We start from the raw sequence: 19,203 nt of genomic DNA on the forward strand, positions 1-19,203 counted from the left end.
CACAAGTGTCAATTACTTCAATCAGGGAATAAAAGACTTACTGACTAACATTGATACCACTGTGTTTAAAATTGGTATATTGTTTATACAAATATGGTACACGTATCTTGTTTATTTTCACGCATATTGTTTTTTCATTCTCTCGCATTAAATTTGGGGTATGCAGAGGATGTCATCCATACAATCTACTTGCTGTGAAAGGTTGTGGAAAAGTGGTGCACCAACCTGTTGGTGTTGATGATTTTGTCCAAGTCGTCCCCGTACAGGTCCTTGTCTACATTCCTACTGGGTCGGTAGATGTTCTGTGCCATGTTGGCACCTGACCGCCAGGCCTTATCATACACTGTGTAGCTCTCATCCTCCCCAGCTGCAAAGCCACTATCTAATCCCTGAAAAGATGGAAAATAACAATTTCAAAAAAAGTTTGCACCATAACAAAGTTTTGTTGTACATTTTGTAAATAAAATATAAAGTACTAAACCTGTGCAACTTTAAGTATGTGAACCAAACAATGACTGAAAAAGATAATCTTAGTGAAGTTAAGATGCTTAGTGCAACCTTCTCATGCAAATTTAATGATTATAAAAAGCTAAACGATGGTAAAGGATACTGTTACAAGTTGTGCAGAAATTTTAGGTCGAGGAAAGGTACACTTTGCAATTCCCAATATTTCACAATGTTATCATAGGACGTATTTTCCAAAGACAGACAGGAAGTTCCAAGCCATGACTAGTATGAATTTCTTGACCGTACCAGCCATGAATGTGACCTATTCTGACTGAATCATGCTTCTAGCAGCCATTTTACTGGTCTGACCATCTAGAGGACAGGAGGTACATTCAGCCCCCCACAGCAAGAGACTGTGTAACAGAGGCTAGTACATGACTGACCTTGCTCTGGTTGAACAGCCGCTGGTCGTACTGTGTCTCCCCTGTTCCACCACCAACATGCGGCAGACCCAGGGCTATCTTTTCTGTCACGTCACGCTCTCTCTCACGCTGAAGCTTGGTTCTGAAACAGGATCAAACACAAATGTGAACTTGTCCATTCATTTATCAAGACTTACCATATATTCCTGGAAGGATGGACTGAAAAGGTGACTATCACCTTATCAAGATATCAACCCAGAGACCAGACTGGAAGATTTGATATACTCGCATGCAGCACAGTCTTGCCAGGGATTCAAACCTTGGATCTATAGGTTTAAAGTCAAGAACCCTAACCACAAGACACCCTTAAAAAGTATGTCCATGCAAAGAAAAACAAGATCATGACATTATGCCAAATAGCAATTACTGAAGCAATTGGACCGTTCCAAAATCATATCCAGCTGCTTGAGTAACTGCTATTTGGCGTATCTTATTACCTGGATGTCTAACTCTAACCCTCATTGATGTATCGCCATCAAATGGCAAAAAAAGTGACTTAAATAGTTATAGGATGGGCAACCTCTTACCTTTTGTCAGGTGCAGCTCTAGCGATGTTTCTGTCTCTCTGTCGGTCTTTGTGGCGCTCATGTCGCAGTGCATCTCTCTCCCTCGCGTCCTTCTCTTCATCAACTGAAACAGGAAAACTTCTGATTAAAAAAACTTAAAACCATACCAGAAACAGACAAAAGTCTTCATCTGTGGGTGAAAGGTTTAAGGAGTTTTTGCAACGTATGTACTTCTGCTCATAACCAGTACAAGCAGTCTAACAATTACACTTTTCGTATCAAACATGACTGTCTCAAGAACCCCTCACTCCTTCCTTGGATGAAAAGTTACTTGTTGAAATGGATCAAAACAATTCACCCAGTTCATTCACAAAATCTGAACTCCAAGGCATCAAATGTATGAAAATATATTTGCGTAAACTTTAAGTGAAACAAAAATCAACAACATGGACTAAAATGTGTGACGAAAAATAATCAAAAGCTGCAGACAGTCCTAGTGTCAAAACTTCATTCTGTTTAAATCAACCACAAACAACCACAGAAATGACTTTACCAGCAGCATGTGTCCTGATCCCTGCCCTCTCGTCTCGAGCCTTCTGGGCCAGAAGTCTCAAGTTCTCTTCTTTCTTCTCCTTCTCCTTCTGGGCCAGTTTCTTCTCCATCTGTGCACGGAGCTCCACAGCCTCACGAGCCTGGGGGGAAACACACAGAGGACTGGGTAAGAACAAAACTCCCGATTCGGAACGTGCTGAAATCATTCACTGTACAGACTTGCAAAGCTACAAAAACCTGGCCATAAAGACTGCAAGTTACAAGCTGTGCTTAGATTCTTTAAGAGAACATGTTATGAAAATAATCAGGCTTCGCAATTTTTTCTGTAAAACATTCAACATTCTGTAAAACGCTTTAAGTTCACAATACAGACTTGCTAGGTTAAAGAGCAAGCAATCTTTCATATCTACAAAAACTGGCCATAAAGACTGTGTAAGTTATTAGCTGTGCTTAGAATCTTAGTTAGGTTCTTAGAGAACAGGTTATGAAAAGAATAGGTCTCAATATGGAAGAAGACATTTTTGCTGTGTTTTTTTAAAGTTTGCAGAGAAGAAGTCCCCCAAAAATGCAAACATGAAACCTCTGAGGTCCTTTCCCCTTTTCCAGTAACAACAACAAAGAGGTCCTCATCTATCTTTATCAACATCAAGCAACATGGGAAATAAGAACCCTACCTTTCTGTCAGCAATGTACAGAGCTTCGGCCAGCTTGGCGAAGTTCTCGTTGATGTGGACCCCCTGCAGCCCGCGCCCGTCCGCTGCCAGGCGCTTGTCCAGTGGGATGGTGTAACCTCGGTTGTTCTTCCAGTTGGAGATGCACGGTGGGATCTTCCACTCCTGCTGTTCTTTCACTGTCACCTGGGGGAGGGGGGCAAACACAACATTATATATTTTTGCTTTTAGTTTTACCTGTAAACTACCTTTAGGCATAAAATACCACCTTTGTAGTCTCTGTAACACAAACTCTGCTGTCAGAGGCTGTAACTGGCCTCTCCTGTTGGTGAATGTTGGGCAGGCTGGTATAAGCTAGATTTAATCAGGTTTGTATAATACGTAAAACCTGCATGAGACCAGACTGTATGGTTTGTTCCACTCACACCAGGATGGACCCCTACTCCTTTTCTAAGTGAGATGGGATCTGTAACATGTTTGAGGTGTATCTCTTCTTAAAAACCGAACCCATGACTATACATGATGTCCAATAGGACATCCATAAACGAACTTAGGTACTCATTTTCAATTGAGTACGACAAAGGAATCTGTGTGGAAAAGACTAAACTTTACGTAATCTGTATAGAGTACCTTTACCAAGGGTAAAAAAAACATGGGGCATGCTAGTACTTTAACACTTGGTAACAGAAGACAAGTCCAGACTTATGTCTTTGTGATGGGAAAATAGGAAAAATGCTAACTATATGTACAAGAATTTTTAAGGAAGTGCAGTTAGTATGGTGACATCCTTGCTGGTACTGACCTTTCTGTTTGGTGAGTGGAGTACTGGTGCAGGTGGGGAGGGTGGTCCCCGGGGAATCTTTTTGTTGATCTTGAACTTGGGTGGCTCCATGGGGTCCTTCTGCATCTCCACCATTCGGATCACCCTCTGTTTGGCACCTGGTCATGGCAAACAGGCTGGCATTATTTTGGGAAGTCTACATCTAGTACTTTGCAATGTGCAAGACATGTAGTCCACAAAATGTGCTGTCTAATCCTTCACAGTGCTGAATTGAGAAGGTATGTGTACTGCTACTGTGAGAACCATCTAAAACACTGTACATCAAGATAATATAACTGAAGACCACAGGATACTTGAAGGTACAGGTACAGGCCTGGACCTGTAACTAAACCTCTGTACTGGTACCTGTACTTGATGTTAGTTTTAGGTACACATCCCCTGTACTGCATGACAGTTTTTCTCACATGCAGCTCGGACTCACCAGAGTTGAAAGCGACGCCCTGTTGGGACGGTGTGTAGCGGATGTACTGTGCAGGTGCTGTTTTCTCCGCCCTGCGGACTGGCATGGCCGCTGAGATCTTTGACTCCACCAGCTTCTCTAGTGCCTGTCGTGTCTTTTCTGTGGTCTGAAATCAGAGACGAAAAAAATGAAAAAGATACTATCTTTCTATGCAATAATAGCAAATTTCAGCTGAGCACAAATTTTTCAGAAGTCTCCATACTATAAATAGTGTACGTCTTTTCCACATCAAATTGCGAGCAAAAAGATTAGCTAGTAACATCACCTCTTCCACATCCTCTTCTGTGGGTCTCTGTAGCTCAGGATCGTCCTCATCAGTGATGTGTTTGGGGATCATGTCTGTTAGCCTGGAGTGTACCACCTGTGGACAAAATTATCAACTCTGAACAATGCCTCCTACATATAAACATATCTGACAATATGACGCTTATAGCATTCTTTCTATTGATCAGCCCTTAGAAGGGAGGAAGCCCTATCAGCCCCTGGTAGTAAGATATTGTGTAACACAGTTTACAGTAAAAATAAACCAGCTAATTTTGTTCGGTCCTCTGCCCACCTAACCCTTAGTTTCAATCTTGAACTTAACACCAATGTAAACACCCTCTTTTCTCCCCGTGAAATCAAATTACTGTAACCATTTCCACTTTTACAGTACTCAAGATACGGTGTATAAGATTTAGTTACATGTAATCTAGAATGATGCCTTGAATCATAATTGTACAAAAGCAATAAATGATAAACCAGATAGTGCATGCGCGTCATAACCATGAGCATCTTCAAAACAAGTCCATACCTTGTCCTTTCCATGGCCCTGCCTTGCGATAGCATCGTACTTGACCTTGCCCTCTGCGTCCAGTTGTAAGGCGAGTGAGTTAGAAGCCTTCGCCTTCTTCCTGCCCAAGTCCAGGGGATACTGGACCACATGGACCTCTGGGTATGCACCTCCATCACCAAAGTCCTGGGAAAAATAAGGTTAAGCTCAGGCCCCTCCCCAGAGCGTTACTGAACGGCGCAGCGCCGCTCCCAAAAACTCTCCCGCCACTCCCCCGATTTGTAAATCTAGTGTTTTCTCTTTGTATTTTCGGGGATAACTAGCAAAACCACCCGACTCTGCTCAAATTTGACCAAGAAATCGGCAAGCCTTCTCGGGAGATTCACAATAAATCCTTTGTTTTCATTGAAGCTGGCGTGGGGTAGGGTGGTATCTAGCGTGAAAAATCACAATCCTTTGTTTATGTCTTCTTGTTATGCTTGTAAACAATAGATGTCGGTGACTTTAGCATACGTCAACCTCATTAAAAACCTGTTTTTCAAGACGAAATCAAAGGAAAACCGATAGAAAAATAAAGAGCAGACCTGTCAGCACATGGTCAGCGCATTTTTAAGAGCTGAGGACTCCTAAACTGTTATTTGCAGTGATCTCTTTCCGACCTTGGTAAAAATCCATTCCTTGCTTTCTTCTTTCATCAAAATTTTGTTTATTTGTCAAAGATAAGCTGCATTTTGGCCGCTAGTAGCTCGTAAAAATTTGTATTTCTAGCCGAGACCTAGCTTGCCGGCAGCCATTTTTAATGAGGGTAATGAATATGCATGAGGTCACATGATGCCATTTCTAAGCTCTGATTGGTTAGCCCTAGATTCTCTGCCCTCTGATTGGTTTAAAGTAAGATTGCATTATATATTATGTTATTTTTGGCGGGAAGAGTTACCTGCTCAAAATAAACATATTTTGGAATGATTTACAAGCAGTTTTGTAGCTGTCTTTGTGACAATATTCATTAAAAATATAGCCTAGACTTTTTTGGTTGTAATTATGCCCTTCCCAAGGAGGCTTCTCAGCTATGGGGTTGTGGAAAATTGTACTTTATTTTTATTTTTATTATGCCAATGTGTTTTAATATTGTTGTTTTAATATCATGTCAAGTTGTATTTCATACATTTTCAATAGATTTGGTTTATAGTTTGCATTGAGAGTATACTTACTTGCAACATGTACATGATGTTCTTTACAGGGGGATTTCAAATTGTCATTTATTAAAATTTTGTACTTAAGTTAATTGGGCTTGATTTTCTGTTTCTTTTAGTCAGTAAGATTTTACAGCTTTAGTTTCAGGAGAAGACATGAAATTGCAAATTCATTAAGGCAAAGTGCAACTGTTATACAGCTTCTCTGGAGGAGGGGGTGGGGGGAATCACACTCTCCGGACCACTCCCACTCATAGCCTGTGACGCTGCACGTGGCGTTGACCGCCGTAAGCTTCATTATAACCCAGCACCACTCCCCTAAAAATTTCTGGGGAGAGCCCTGAAGCTGTTATCAAACTTTGACTCTTGAATCATAAGTACAAAAGCAATGCTTATCTTAGACATTGTGCATACCAGGATTCACTCAGTGAGGGATGACCCTAGGCCTGGTTTGCAAATCCTGGAATGAACCATCAGAACCTGGCTTCAAGGGGGAGGGAATCCTGATCTGCCAAATTCGCTTCATGGGGTGGATTTGATCGGTTGAATGTGGATCAATCCCATGTCCTAGTGAATCCAAAATTGTGAATCCTGGTATGAGTGGGGTTTTCTAGCGTTTTAATTTTTAAAAAATCACTCACTTACTCGGGACCCAGAAAAAGATGCCAAGCACTTAACCTACACCCATGTATCTACAAAATATCCTTAGATATCACCATTGACTGAGATGCGCCCTTACCTCAGCAGAACGAGGGACCCATCCTTGTCGGTGTCCGTAGGGGGGAGCCGACGCCCTCCCGGCCACCATCAGCTGTGTCTGGGGAACATGGAGCCGTTCCCGGTAGTCTACCTCCTCCCTCGTCAGCTGGGTCGGTGCTGGCAAGATACTGGAAAATGAATGGAAAAAATTTGATTAGCACAGTGAAAACAATCATTTTGAATTATACTAATGTAAATGCATTTAAGTTTGCGGGGATTTAATTTCGCTGTAGCAGGAAAAATGACTTTTCGTGGTGGGTTTAAGTTCGCGGTAGCACCATAGACTGCAGTCTAATACCATACCAGAAAAATGTTTGCGGTGGTTTCAAGTTTGCAGTGAAGTGGTCACCGCAAAAACCGCAAACATTAATCCACCGCGAACATTACTGCATTTACAGTATTTGGCATATGCGAGTAAATATATGATGTTTAAATGTTGCATTTCTAACGTTTTAAGTCTGGCTTGGGAATTACTGTACTGATCAGATGGATTCCTTCTTCAGTTCAGTGTTTCTTCTTCTTTTCTCATTTCTGTGACTGCATGAGCATGCCCTCCCACCACAAATTTTTATCAACTTTTCACACTGCTAAATTACGCTGTTTGAGCGCTTTCTGGGTGCAAAATAGACGCATTTATACTCAGCTAATCTGCGATAACCCTGGCTACGGTTTGTACAAGAATCGTAGAGTTTGTCCCGACAAAACAAAAACTGGGGCATTCTCCCAAACCAAGTCATATCTAGTACGTAACGCTGTGATGCTAAAAATTCTAACATGGCCTACTGAACTTTTGAGTCGGAATCTCACGTATTTTGGGCTTCAACGACACTGCTGAGCAAAAATTCTCCTCCCAAACGAAACATTAAGCTATACTCTGTCTATCGTGCTAACATTACTTTCGTTTGTAGCCCCAAAAAATCTAAAATTCGACAAAAAACGGCGCGAGTTTTCTTTCTTACCTCGACAAGGGGATCGCCATCGTGTTGTCTGATGACGTAACTTCCGCCCACAATGCAACATGGGCGCGTCGTTCCCGGGGTCACGTGTGCCTGGCACCCTGGGTACGAGACGACGTGTGTGGAGGGAAAGTTCGCAAATTTGTTTCGGAGAGATAAGGTCAGATTTTTATGATCTATAAGCAGGATTTGCGAAGAGCAAACTTTATATTATCTTTGGTAACTCTGGTCTGATGGAAAATAAGGTTGCCAGCAAAATGCAGGCTTGTCAAGCAAGTTCCAGAGTGTTCAAGTTCCAAGATCTTCTTGCAGAGTTTCTTGGTAACGTTAGTTTCTCCAAGGAGCTTATATCTCAATATAAGCTCCTTGGTTTCTCGAAGAAGCTTTCATCGTCTTTCATCGGTTTCTCAAAAGGTGAGTTGCTGATTTGATAAAGAAACGTTAGTATTAAAAGATCACAGTTAGGATGGGCAGACACGTGTCTGACGTGTCTGATCTCACTAACCACATGGGGAGTTTGGCCCAACATCTGGCTAGTGGCTGTCCTGAAAAAAACAACAGTTTTAGATGGGACAGTCCATTTGCTGTTCCCGGTCGCTAAGGGGATGGTAAATGATGATTTTTGATAAAACAAAAATCTTATGCTCACATGTAATAATTCACTTCAATTTAATGCCTTTGTGCTTTGTCTTTTGCTTCATGGTGCTTCATATACTTGATGTTACTAGTATAACCAGTGTCATCACCTATTAAGGCCATGTTGATTTGATTATATCAAGGAGTTGATTATATGGATGACATCCTCCGGGAACTCCAAAACTGATGCGAGCGAGCGAAAAAAAAAAAAAAAAAGTTGCCTTCAGTATGAAATCAAAGTGGCCAGGAAGGTTGAACATAGGACTAAACACACACAGTATGGTATACCAACAGTTAGTTGTAGGGACCAGTACATCATACGGGTGCAAAACATTTTTTTCTTCTTGGACCAATCCGAAAAAAAAAACAGACCTGAAAAAAAAAAACCAGAGGAACAGGTTTCGCCAATTACAAAATGGACACACTATGTCGGCAGCCATTTGGGGTCTAACCGGGGGGCCAAGAAGACAACAAGAGCGAAGTCAAGTAGAGTTTATAGTCAATTGCACCAAGTTTCTACAGTCAAAGGTACAGAGACAGTTAGCCTTTTACATGGAGATGGGATTTTAAAATGCAGTTGGAGTCCAATAATCCACAAACAGATTCCTTTGTAGCAAAATTGACCAATTACCATTGTTTTGACTACTGCCAGTTCTCAAGTTTCCACAGACAATCTGGTCCAGGTTCATGTCCAGACCTGGAAATGATCCTCTGGACCTGAATTTTCTGTACTGGTACCTCCCCCATTCAACAATAGATTTTATTTATTTCTGTCCTTTCACATCTAAATAGTATTCTTTGACTTTAGATTCATTTTGGCATTCTATGGCATTAGTTATCTGTTTTCTGATATTTTTTTTCAATCTACGGAATATTTGTGCTCATTTTACAGCTGCTTTGCACAATTTATTGTGTGGTCGAAAACTTTTTTTTTTGGAAATGGCCGAAAATTGGTGCGAGCGCGGATGTCATCCATATAATCAAATCAACGTGGCCTAACTAGTATTGAATTTAAAGAGCATCATTGGTTTGTTTGTCCTTGATAATATGGATAAAATCCTCTGGAAGCTAAGTTTATAGACCCAATATTGGTGCATTCCTCAAGGAAGAAGCTTTCTCGAGTAATCATCCATACCGACGGACGACGGTGCTCCTGCAAGTGTCCTGCCATGCAATAGTGACGGTGCTCGAGTGTCCAGCATTGCCTGTGCGCGTACTCAACCGTCTGTACAGGCAATGCCGAAAACGTAAGCACCGTCACTAGCGCGTGGCAGGACACTGCAGGAGCACTGTCAGCACAGCATGACCGATTACTCGCACAAGCATCTTCCGCGAGGAATCGAACACCATCTTACCTGCCGCTGGGAAATCTGGATGATTTGCATCTAACAATTGTACACATCTTTGTCTAAGCTTAACCTGCATGTTTGATAACATGGAATCCATTGCTCTTTTGCTCAGTTATCAAATTAAATTTAAAAAAAAAACACCCCGGCAGTTCCAGAGCAGGCTGCTAGGATTAGCCAAATATACACCACCAAAAAATTTAATGCTATTGTCATGTACATGACCAAAGATACAAAAAAGGGAAGTTTTGCTGCAGTACCAAGGTCACACACCAGAGCATCCAAAATCGACTTAGACCTTCATCTTGCCAACACCTACCCACATGCCATATATCATCACAACCTATCCAGAAGTTCTTGAGATTTTGCTTATCACAAATATCTGAAGACACATTCTGACACACACACTCACACATACGTGACATACACGCACACACACACACATACACACACTCACGCACACACACACACACACATACATACACACATACACACACACAAACAATACCTCCACTTTTCATGGAAATAAAGTGACATTTACAAAAGCAACATCTATCAGATGTAGCTTGAACTGCACTTTCAGTTGCTCACCAACAACTTTTCTTGTGCAGGAACATACACATCAGGCATCCCAAATCACATGTTTGTTGATGATCATCAAAGTTGGCAAATTACGGTTCTACTAGTAAGAAGGTTCTAATGTATTTTGCTAATACTAGGTGACTGCTGACCAACTGTTTATACTGTGATGCAGACAGGGGCAATATAAAGTGATGAGGTGAATTCCAGATGGAGGAAGATGTAGACAGAGAAACATCTTTTACCACTGATCAGTGATGTTAAACATCAGGTAATACTATTATGTTGCAATTTTAAGACCATATACCCCTGCACAAAATAAAGCGCTTACGAACAAGCTTTTGAGTTGAGTTGTAGTAGTTGAGGTAGTTGAGTACCAGGTACAGTGTGTGATGGGGTTGAGTACCAGGGACAGTGTGTGATGGGGTTTTGTACCAGATACAGTGTGTGATGGTAGTTCAGCACCAGGGACAGTGTGTGATGGGGTTTTGTACCAGATACAGTGTGTGATGGTAGTTCAGCACCAGGGACAGTGTGTGATGGGGTTTTGTACCAGATACAGTGTGTGATGGTAGTTCAGCACCAGGGACAGTGTGTGATGGGGTTTTGTACCAGATACAGTGTGTGATGGTAGTTCAGCACCAGGGACAGTGTGTGATGGGGTTTTGTACCAGATACAGTGTGTGATGGTAGTTCAGCACCAGGGACAGTGTGTGATGGGGTTTTGTACCAGATACAGTGTGTGATGGTAGTTCAGCACCAGGGACAGTGTGTGATGGGGTTTTGTACCAGATACAGTGTGTGATGGTAGTTCAGCACCAGGGACAGTGTGTGATGGGGTTTTGTACCAGATACAGTGTGTGATGGTAGTTCAGTACCAGGGACAGTGTGTGATGGGGTTTTGTACCAGATACAATTTGTGATGGTAGTTCAGTACCATGGACAGTGTGCGATTGTAGGTTCAGTACCTTCAGTACCAGGGGCAATGTGTGATTGTAATTGAGTACCAGGGACAGTGTGTGGTGGTTGTTCACTACCAGGGATGTGATAGAAATGTTTTATTGATTGTTTGAGCTGTACATTGCATTATGTTAATTAGGACCATATTTTCTAATCTCCAAGCAGATCCTACAATGGCATAAGATAGTAGCAAACTGGCCAAGGAGTGTACATTTACCATGTAGAATCTGCCCCCAGTCAGCTAGAACAAAGGCTATTAACATCTAATTGTTTCCCAATCAAACTGTGCTTGCAGTGTAGGTGCTAATTACCCTCCTTCTTGTTTGGTACTAACTTCCAACTGGGACATGTGCTGGTCACAGACTTTGTGCCAGTGTAAGTCGCTTGTAAAATCATTAGCACATGGCTACAGGGAGGGGTAGCAACACCAATGTTGAATAGAAATGCTCCCTCCTGTTTCAGTGGAGGCAGATCCCCGGTAGCAAAACACACTCCTAAGCCGGCTTCACTCCTTTTGCAGCTTTTGATACTATCTAATGCTACCGTAGGATCTGCCTGGAGAATGCAATTTAAATCAGTTACACAGGGCTCGAAATCATTTTTTGGATGGGTGCACTGGTGCACCCAGCTTAAAAAATGGGGGCACCAAAACTTTTTTGGGGGCCCCCATAAGAAAAAGGTAGAATTTCCAAAAAAAAGTATTTCACAACTTTTGTCCCAAGCCTTCTAAATTCTTAAAAAAGTCCCGGGCAAAAATTTTTTTCCCCCTTTTTAAACCCTAAAATGCCAAAAAAATGTGGTGTTCCCCAACCTGGGGGGAAACCTTTGGAAATCTTTTAACCCCGAAAACCGGATAAAAAAAATTTTTTCTCAGAGGGGAGGGGGCCAAAATTCCCCCCCCCCTTTTTTTTGGGGGGAAAAAATTTCCCAAAGGGGGAAAATGTGTGTGGTTCACAAAATTTTTTTGCCCCGGGTAAAATTCCTTTTAAAAAATCTTTTGACCACGGGTTACAGGGGGGGGGGGGCCCACCCCCCATTTTTGAAAAAAAAAATGTTTCCCCCCCGTTTTCAGGGGAGGGCGAATTCCCCGGGAGCAAAAACCCCATTTTAAACCGGTTTTAATCCCTTGGCCAGGTTTGAAAACTATCAAAGGCTCCGGAGGATTTGCTTGGGGATGCATTTTAATTCATTTCCCCGGGCTTGAAATTCATTTTTGGATTTGGGTGCACTGGTGCACCCAGCTTAAAAAATTGGGGTGCACCAAAAACTTTTTTGGGGTGCACCAGCATAAGATAAAGTAGGAATGTCAGAAGAAAAGTAATTACAAAACTTAGTCACAAGCTATCAAATTCTTAAACAAGTACCATGACAGACATTTTTATCATCTTTTTAACACTTAGATGTCAAGAACATGATGTATACTAGACTAGTAGTATACTTTGATATCTTTACATACGTAAACGTAAGAAAATATTTGGGTGCAGCCTGTGCACCCACAGAAAATAATTGGGTGCACAGCTCCAATTTTGGGTGCACCTGGGTGCACATGCACCCAGTATTTCGAGCCCTGGTTACATAAACAAAACCTGCATACACACAGTTTTACTTTTGATGTGTCAGAAATGTTTGTGTTCTTGTGTGTGCATTATAAGCTATTTGAGTTCAGTAGGGTGACAGAATGTGAGGTGACAATGGTGTTACTAGAGACCATCCATTGTTACAAAGGTCAAGGTCGAGAGATCAGAATGGTTCTTCCACTGGCTGGCAAGTAATGGTAGAAAATTTTACATACGCTAGTTCAACATACGCTGGTTCAACATTGATGGAGTGACAGAAAGTTATCTAGTATGCAATGTTATTCAAAAGCTTATTTGCATAATAGTTGAACTACAATTAAACAAGGCAAAGTATTTCACAGATGTGCAGCAAAGATGATGATGCTGAAGTGCAAATGTATTTCACAGACTGAGGCAAAAGGTCTTCAATCTCTTGTTTTCCTCTCTACTATTTTATAGTGATTCAATGCTAGCAAGGACTTCTAATACTAATACACCTTTCTCACGCGGCGGCCATGATAGATCGAAGAAGAGATCAATGAGGCAAACAGACAAAACTTTTTTCTAAAATCAGGTCCCATTTAGTTTTCCCCCAAACCACACACATTTTCATGATATAAGATAGAATAATAAATATTACAAGAAGTGTTATGCACCGAAAGATGTAGCAATTTAGAGTAGTGTAGACTGACCCCATAGTCCCTTAAGAGATGCAAAATAAAAACATAATAATGCAAATTTTTAACGAATTTGCAGCCATTCACTTATTGGTCGATTTCCTAATTGGCAGGCTACCATTGGTCGAACTGCTAATTATGATGGACAGCCTTTTGTTTGCCACATTGAACTCGTTTTAGATCTATCATGGCCGCCGCGTGAGAAAGGTGTATAGATGATCTTCCTTGTCTGAGGTGCAAATCACTTTGTTTCCACTAGGTGGCGCTGCAGATTACAATGAGTCAGTATCAATGACAGTCATAATGGTGATGTTTCTGCCTTCAGAATCTTGGTTTGTTACTATTGCAGGCAATAGAATACAGAAAGGTAGAAAGGTATAGCTGTTTGTGTCTTGCTTGTTGTTGTCACCATGCTTCTTGTACTAGTAACCACCTCTACAAAAAGACCACCTGGTCATTGATATATTAGTCAAATCTGTATTAACAACCACCTTTACATAAGGATCACCTGTCCATTGTGTCCACCTGACCACTTTTTTTGGTCCTTGAATAATTTTCCCCTTGACACGAATACCATCTTAAGTCACTACCCAGCCTTAAGATTTTCTTGGTCCCCTGAGTGGTCTTCTTGGGCAGATCTGACTGAATTCATCTGTTTCTCAAAACTTTGTTTATTCATCTGCTGCTTTCAGTTTAAGTGAATGACACATATTTATTGCTTTCTTTTTCTCCAAGATAAAATGTTAGGTATCAGATGACACACTAAGTAACTGCATGGCAAAATACTTCAAAACAAGTATAGGACCTGGTACAATTTATATTAATTGTGAAAGGTATAGAAGTATTTCAATTCATGCCCATATGTATAAAAGGCCCAAATTCGAAGGCTATTTACAATTTGCATACAAGATGAGACTCAACTAGTAATAACCCGTTCATCTGGACTTGAAATGCAACAATGCCTCACGTGAGTGTGAGTGCAAGAGAAAATCGGCTAAAATAGCACAAAGGTGCCTTCAAGTTGATGAACAAACTCCAACGTACCTCAAGAGTCAACCTCTAGAGTACCTCCACTCAGTGAGATAGGCTCTTAAGAAATAACAATGATTGCAACATCAGGGCCAATGGTTTCAATTGCAATTATACGTTCAAATTTTGAAAGCATGTTTGTGAGAATTGTAATACAAAACACAGTGATACCTGGTACGTACACTCCAGAAATACTTCTCTAAGAATTGTGAACTTTTTTCTGAAACTAGTGAAAGATATGAGACGAATTGTCAAATCTGCACCATCTGCAAAATGCACACCCAGTCTATTAGTGTCCTAACTGTAAGCAGTGTCTCGGAGACTGCTGAGCACTAGGCATGAGTGATCTTCTGTCTGACCGTTAAGTCCTGATCTAAGCATCAGTGGGGGAGTGTGTTCTTCTCTAGATAATGCTCACTGGTAATATCACAGGCGTGTGATGGATGGCACAAGGGTAGGGAAGGTAGGGGCCATCCGTCACAGTCAGATGTAAGGGCCACCCTGGTGTACTTCAATAGTACAGTAACAAGTACTTGTACTACAAGCAACGTACTTGCAGGGTTTGAAATCCAACATTGTTTCAGAATGCCACTAAGGCCATGTTAGTCAGACCCTCGGGAGGGCTGGGACCGAGGGTGATGCGGAATACACCGTGTTGTATTTTATTTATGTCATACCCACCTGAGAAAACACATACTAGTATTTTGATGCGAAATCCACCAGATTAGTTGAGAAAATGTTTGAACAAAAGATTGTAACAACAGCAATTCTAACGTCCGAATCCGGTATTCGAATTTTTAAACCGTGCCGTATTTGGCCCGTTCGAAATAGTTCGATTTACTCGAAGGAAGCCTGTGTGGACTGGTACAACTTTCGAACCTGTGTAATGCCGAAAGTTATCACACGGTCCGGAACACCTGTATCGAACGGTCTCCCATCACAGGTATGACATGAATTAAGCTACCAGTTGCTACACCTCATCCTTTCCCACAGCACCCACACAGCAATTGCCAAGTAACAACTCAAACACTAAATCTTCACATTAGTAAAACATTTATTAGAGAAGCGAAAGAATGGTGTCATTTTTCTCACTGGTTTTATCACAAATAAGTTGACTATCATAGTACATGCAGTGTTGGACAAGTTTTCTAAAATTCACTTGTCCTATCGGGCAAGCACTCAGAAAATTGACTTGCCCGAACCAACATTTCACTTGCCCAAAATTCAAATGTCACTTTTTTATGCATTTCTACTTCCAGCAATGGAATTCTTATTATTGCCTCTATTTTTCTCTGTTGACCATTGCTTGATGTCATGACTGTAAAAGGTAACAAGTTTATCAAAATCTCACTCAATGGAGAAATCTTGCTTGCCCAATCGGGCAAGTGAGGTAGCTCATGCACATGCCCGAACAGCACTTTCACTTGTCCTGGGCAATAGGGCTAGTGGACTTGTCCAACCCTGACATGTATATTCATGTTCAGGACACGATGTACATTGTTTCATTAAGGACAAACAACTCTGTGCTGTAGAAAGAAAAAAAGTACTTACAACTCAGTACAAGATGAGCGCAAAAACATGAACCGTTACAATAGCAAATTGTTTGCATATAAATGAACAACTTTGTAACATGAGTAGTACTATATGTCTACTAGTAGATAGAAATCTGTCAAATGGTGTATTGCATGAAGCAAGGAATTACAAGATTAAAGCACAGAAATGATTGAATTTGATTTCTTTTTTTACCAGACCTAGTATACTGGTACACAGCATTGTGTAAGATACTGAAACATTTCTGCTATATATATACTCCTATTAAAAAATCACGTCACCCAAGCAAAGTGTCAAACAAAGCAATTCATAACAGAATTTCAGATCAAAATACACATATTAAATGGACACAAATTTTTGAAAGGCCTAAATATACTTTAAAGATGTCATGAAAAAAATATAGGGAAATTATTCACAAGAAAATATCAGCATATATTGCAAATGAAAACAGTAGCAGCCTGCGATTGATCTTTCCAAGATTCTTAGTTTCAATCCGGACAGGGCAAGCCTGGATAATTCCCAGTATGTTGTGTCTCTTTGTTTTTACACGTCAAATCCTGCTGGGATATCCTTTGTTTGCAAGCCGGACGTGCCTTAAATCGCTTTGTTTGTCGCTGTCTTTTTTCTTTTTGCAGGCTTAATCCGATGGAAATTAGTCTAGGAATGACGTTGGAACCTACGATTTCCGTGGAACCCTTGCCAACAGGAAGCGATGTTGTTCTGTTTTCTGACAAGTTCCATAATTTAGAACACTTGGTTAAGGCATGCGAAAACGTCATCTTTGGCTTGGGTACCAAATAGCGCTAGCCGCCATCCAAATGTTTTTATCTTCACTTGAATGGCATGAGGGGGAGTGAGGGGGAGGCAAGTCGCTTCACTCCAAATCCCTTGCTGTCAATACTCCCCGGCCTTAAAGTTAAACCTTTTGTGTGGAACTCTAGTTACAAAGTCCCTACAGTCACATTAAAATCATTTTCTTTTTGTAAATTCATTTGACACTTTATGACTGGTATTTTGGACTTGTACCAAATTGAATGTACATGTACTCTTGTACCGATTTTCGTGGTAAAGTACAAATATATCCACAGGACCGCAATGCAGCACTACTCCTAAATTGAACAAGCACGTCACCTTTACAATGTACTCATGGTTAAATTAGAAATACTTTCACACGCTGACACTTTATACAATCATGTGTATATCATAATTATACAGACATTCAGCTAAAACCATAGTATAATCATACGGATGCCAATTGTACATCGTTGTGCAAGTATTACTATTAGTAATTTCAGCAAAACAAATATTAAGTACAATATCAATGTTTAAGTTGCACAATCTTAAATCAACTGTCCAAAGCCTAAATCTGTTATATCCGAGTGTGAAATACAGGAAGTGTGTAAGAAAATTTGCAAGACCACTTTGACTTTTGTTTTAAATCATAACAGTCAGGTGTCCTATTGACACTTCTATGTTCCTTAAGACTGATAAGAGTGGTCGAACTAAAGAAAAGGCTTAAGTATCAGCAAGTTTTTGTTAGGGTCATTTACTAGTAGGTAACTGATCTCCAAGCAAAGGCCCCTACTCTTTTTCGAATGGTGTGGTGGGCTCTTTAACGTGTGCACATGGGGTGTGGCTCTCCCCAAACCTCCATTTAACATCCTACCCAAGGAACAATCCTAACCAGAGCTAGGTACTCATTTTCACCTGAGTGAAGTGGAGAAAGTCATGTTAAGTGCCCTTCCCAAGGGCACAAGATCGGTGACATGGTAGAATTCGAACCCTAGACAACTAGGTCCTGAACCAAGCACGCTGCCAATTACACCCCACGGTCTCACTATGAGCCTAACAATAACACCTAAAAAGACATCAAAGATGGAGCCTAACCTCTGCTTGGGGAGTAGGGTAACATTTTTCCTATAGGCTAGGTCTTATTATTATTCCGGTTTCAAACCTTCTGCAGAAGTGTTGTACTTGTACATGTTGTTTGTAGAGTCTACAATTGGTGCTGTGCATGTGTACAGCTTATTAGTTATCGCAGTGGTGAGGATAGATTCTGCGGCAACAGGTTCATGATACAGATTTCTTGTACAATGGTGTGCAGAGTTTACTTGTGGTGGTCTAAACTCATTTTCACCAGAGACAACGGAATCTTCGTTATTCAAGCCTGGTGGACTAGCCTGATTTTCACCAGAGACGACGGAATTGCCGTTATTCAAGCTTGGTGGACTAGCCTGATTTTCACCGGAGACAACGGAATCGCCATTATTCGAGCCTGGTGGACCAACCTGGTTTTCACCAGAGACAATGGATTCTCTGTTATTCAAGCCTGGTGGACTACCCAGGTTTTCACCGGAGACAACGGAATCTCCGTTATACAAGCCTGGTGGACTAACCTGGTTTTCACCAGAGACAACGGAATCTCTGTTATTCGAGCCTAGTGTAGAGGTACGTGTGGTCTCGTGCACAACTGGAGGTCCATGGTTTGAACCTCCTGCGACAGGGCCATGGTATAAAATATTTTCTATCGGTGGAACAAGCTGGTGCAAGGGGATACCATTGACAAGGTCCTGGCGATAGCAGCACAGATTTTTCTTTTTTATGAGGCGTACGAGGCAGGCTATACAAGCCAATACTACACAAATTTCAACCATGAAAATAGCGATATAAAGAATCGTATGTCTTTCACTTTTTCCGTTCGCTGTGTCCGTTGCTTCTGTAGGATATGTAGGATATGTAATGTTAGATGCGCTAGTCTGGTTAGCACTTATCGGGATGTTTGCCGGATGTTTATCATTCTTGTAGGATTCTATTGTGTTCACTTTCTTCCACAGCTGTGTTTGTGTGATAATGTTTTTTGAATTGTTGATAAGAAAAGTGCCATTTTCTATGCGTGGTAGTTCGGTCTTGGGTGGGGGGGTCAGGCCACAGCCCTTCAGCTCAGCAGACACATCGGAAAACTGTCGCTTATACAGTTGACGTGGACTGTCACAACGAAAATGTCCACTCAGAAGAAAAAAACAAGCAGAACATCGCGTACAACAGTCCTGTTGTCTCTGTTTACATCTTAGCGCTTCTAAACACGTCACTTTGTCAATCAGCCAGGAAAGTTCACAGTCACAATGAAATGGGTTGTTGCTGACTACTACTTGGTTCACCTGCGGCCATCCTAGCTCGTATTGTGAAAATGAGGCAAGTTTGTTCAGACTCAAATTTATGTGAGTCAGCTT

General features: G+C 41.2%; 1 protein-coding gene and 1 long non-coding RNA gene across 2 annotated transcripts in view; one reads left to right on the forward strand and one right to left on the reverse strand.

The window, feature by feature from the left end:
- LOC118408410 (SNW domain-containing protein 1-like) overlaps positions 1–7,770 on the reverse strand; it is a 9,677-nt gene extending 1,907 nt beyond the window's left edge. Inside the window, exons 1-11 of the mRNA XM_035809217.1 lie at positions 7,643–7,770; positions 6,664–6,811; positions 4,753–4,917; positions 4,225–4,320; positions 3,921–4,065; positions 3,461–3,597; positions 2,662–2,844; positions 1,989–2,127; positions 1,457–1,559; positions 891–1,011; positions 226–389 (exon numbers count right to left, since the gene is read on the reverse strand). Of these exons, the coding sequence (XP_035665110.1) occupies positions 226–389; positions 891–1,011; positions 1,457–1,559; positions 1,989–2,127; positions 2,662–2,844; positions 3,461–3,597; positions 3,921–4,065; positions 4,225–4,320; positions 4,753–4,917; positions 6,664–6,811; positions 7,643–7,662 (1,421 nt within the window). The 5' untranslated portion in view covers positions 7,663–7,770. The remainder of the gene's footprint in view (positions 1–225; positions 390–890; positions 1,012–1,456; positions 1,560–1,988; positions 2,128–2,661; positions 2,845–3,460; positions 3,598–3,920; positions 4,066–4,224; positions 4,321–4,752; positions 4,918–6,663; positions 6,812–7,642) is intronic.
- A 244-nt stretch (positions 7,771–8,014) lies between these two features.
- Positions 8,015–19,203, forward strand: part of LOC118408412 — a 35,149-nt gene continuing 23,960 nt past the window's right edge. Inside the window, exons 1-2 of the long non-coding RNA XR_004830292.1 lie at positions 8,015–8,053; positions 10,341–10,471. This is a non-coding gene — a long non-coding RNA (uncharacterized LOC118408412). The remainder of the gene's footprint in view (positions 8,054–10,340; positions 10,472–19,203) is intronic.

The sequence above is a fragment of the Branchiostoma floridae genome, unplaced genomic scaffold (assembly GCF_000003815.2).
Source record: "Branchiostoma floridae strain S238N-H82 unplaced genomic scaffold, Bfl_VNyyK Sc7u5tJ_1583, whole genome shotgun sequence".
Taxonomy (NCBI): Eukaryota; Metazoa; Chordata; class Leptocardii; order Amphioxiformes; family Branchiostomatidae; genus Branchiostoma; species Branchiostoma floridae.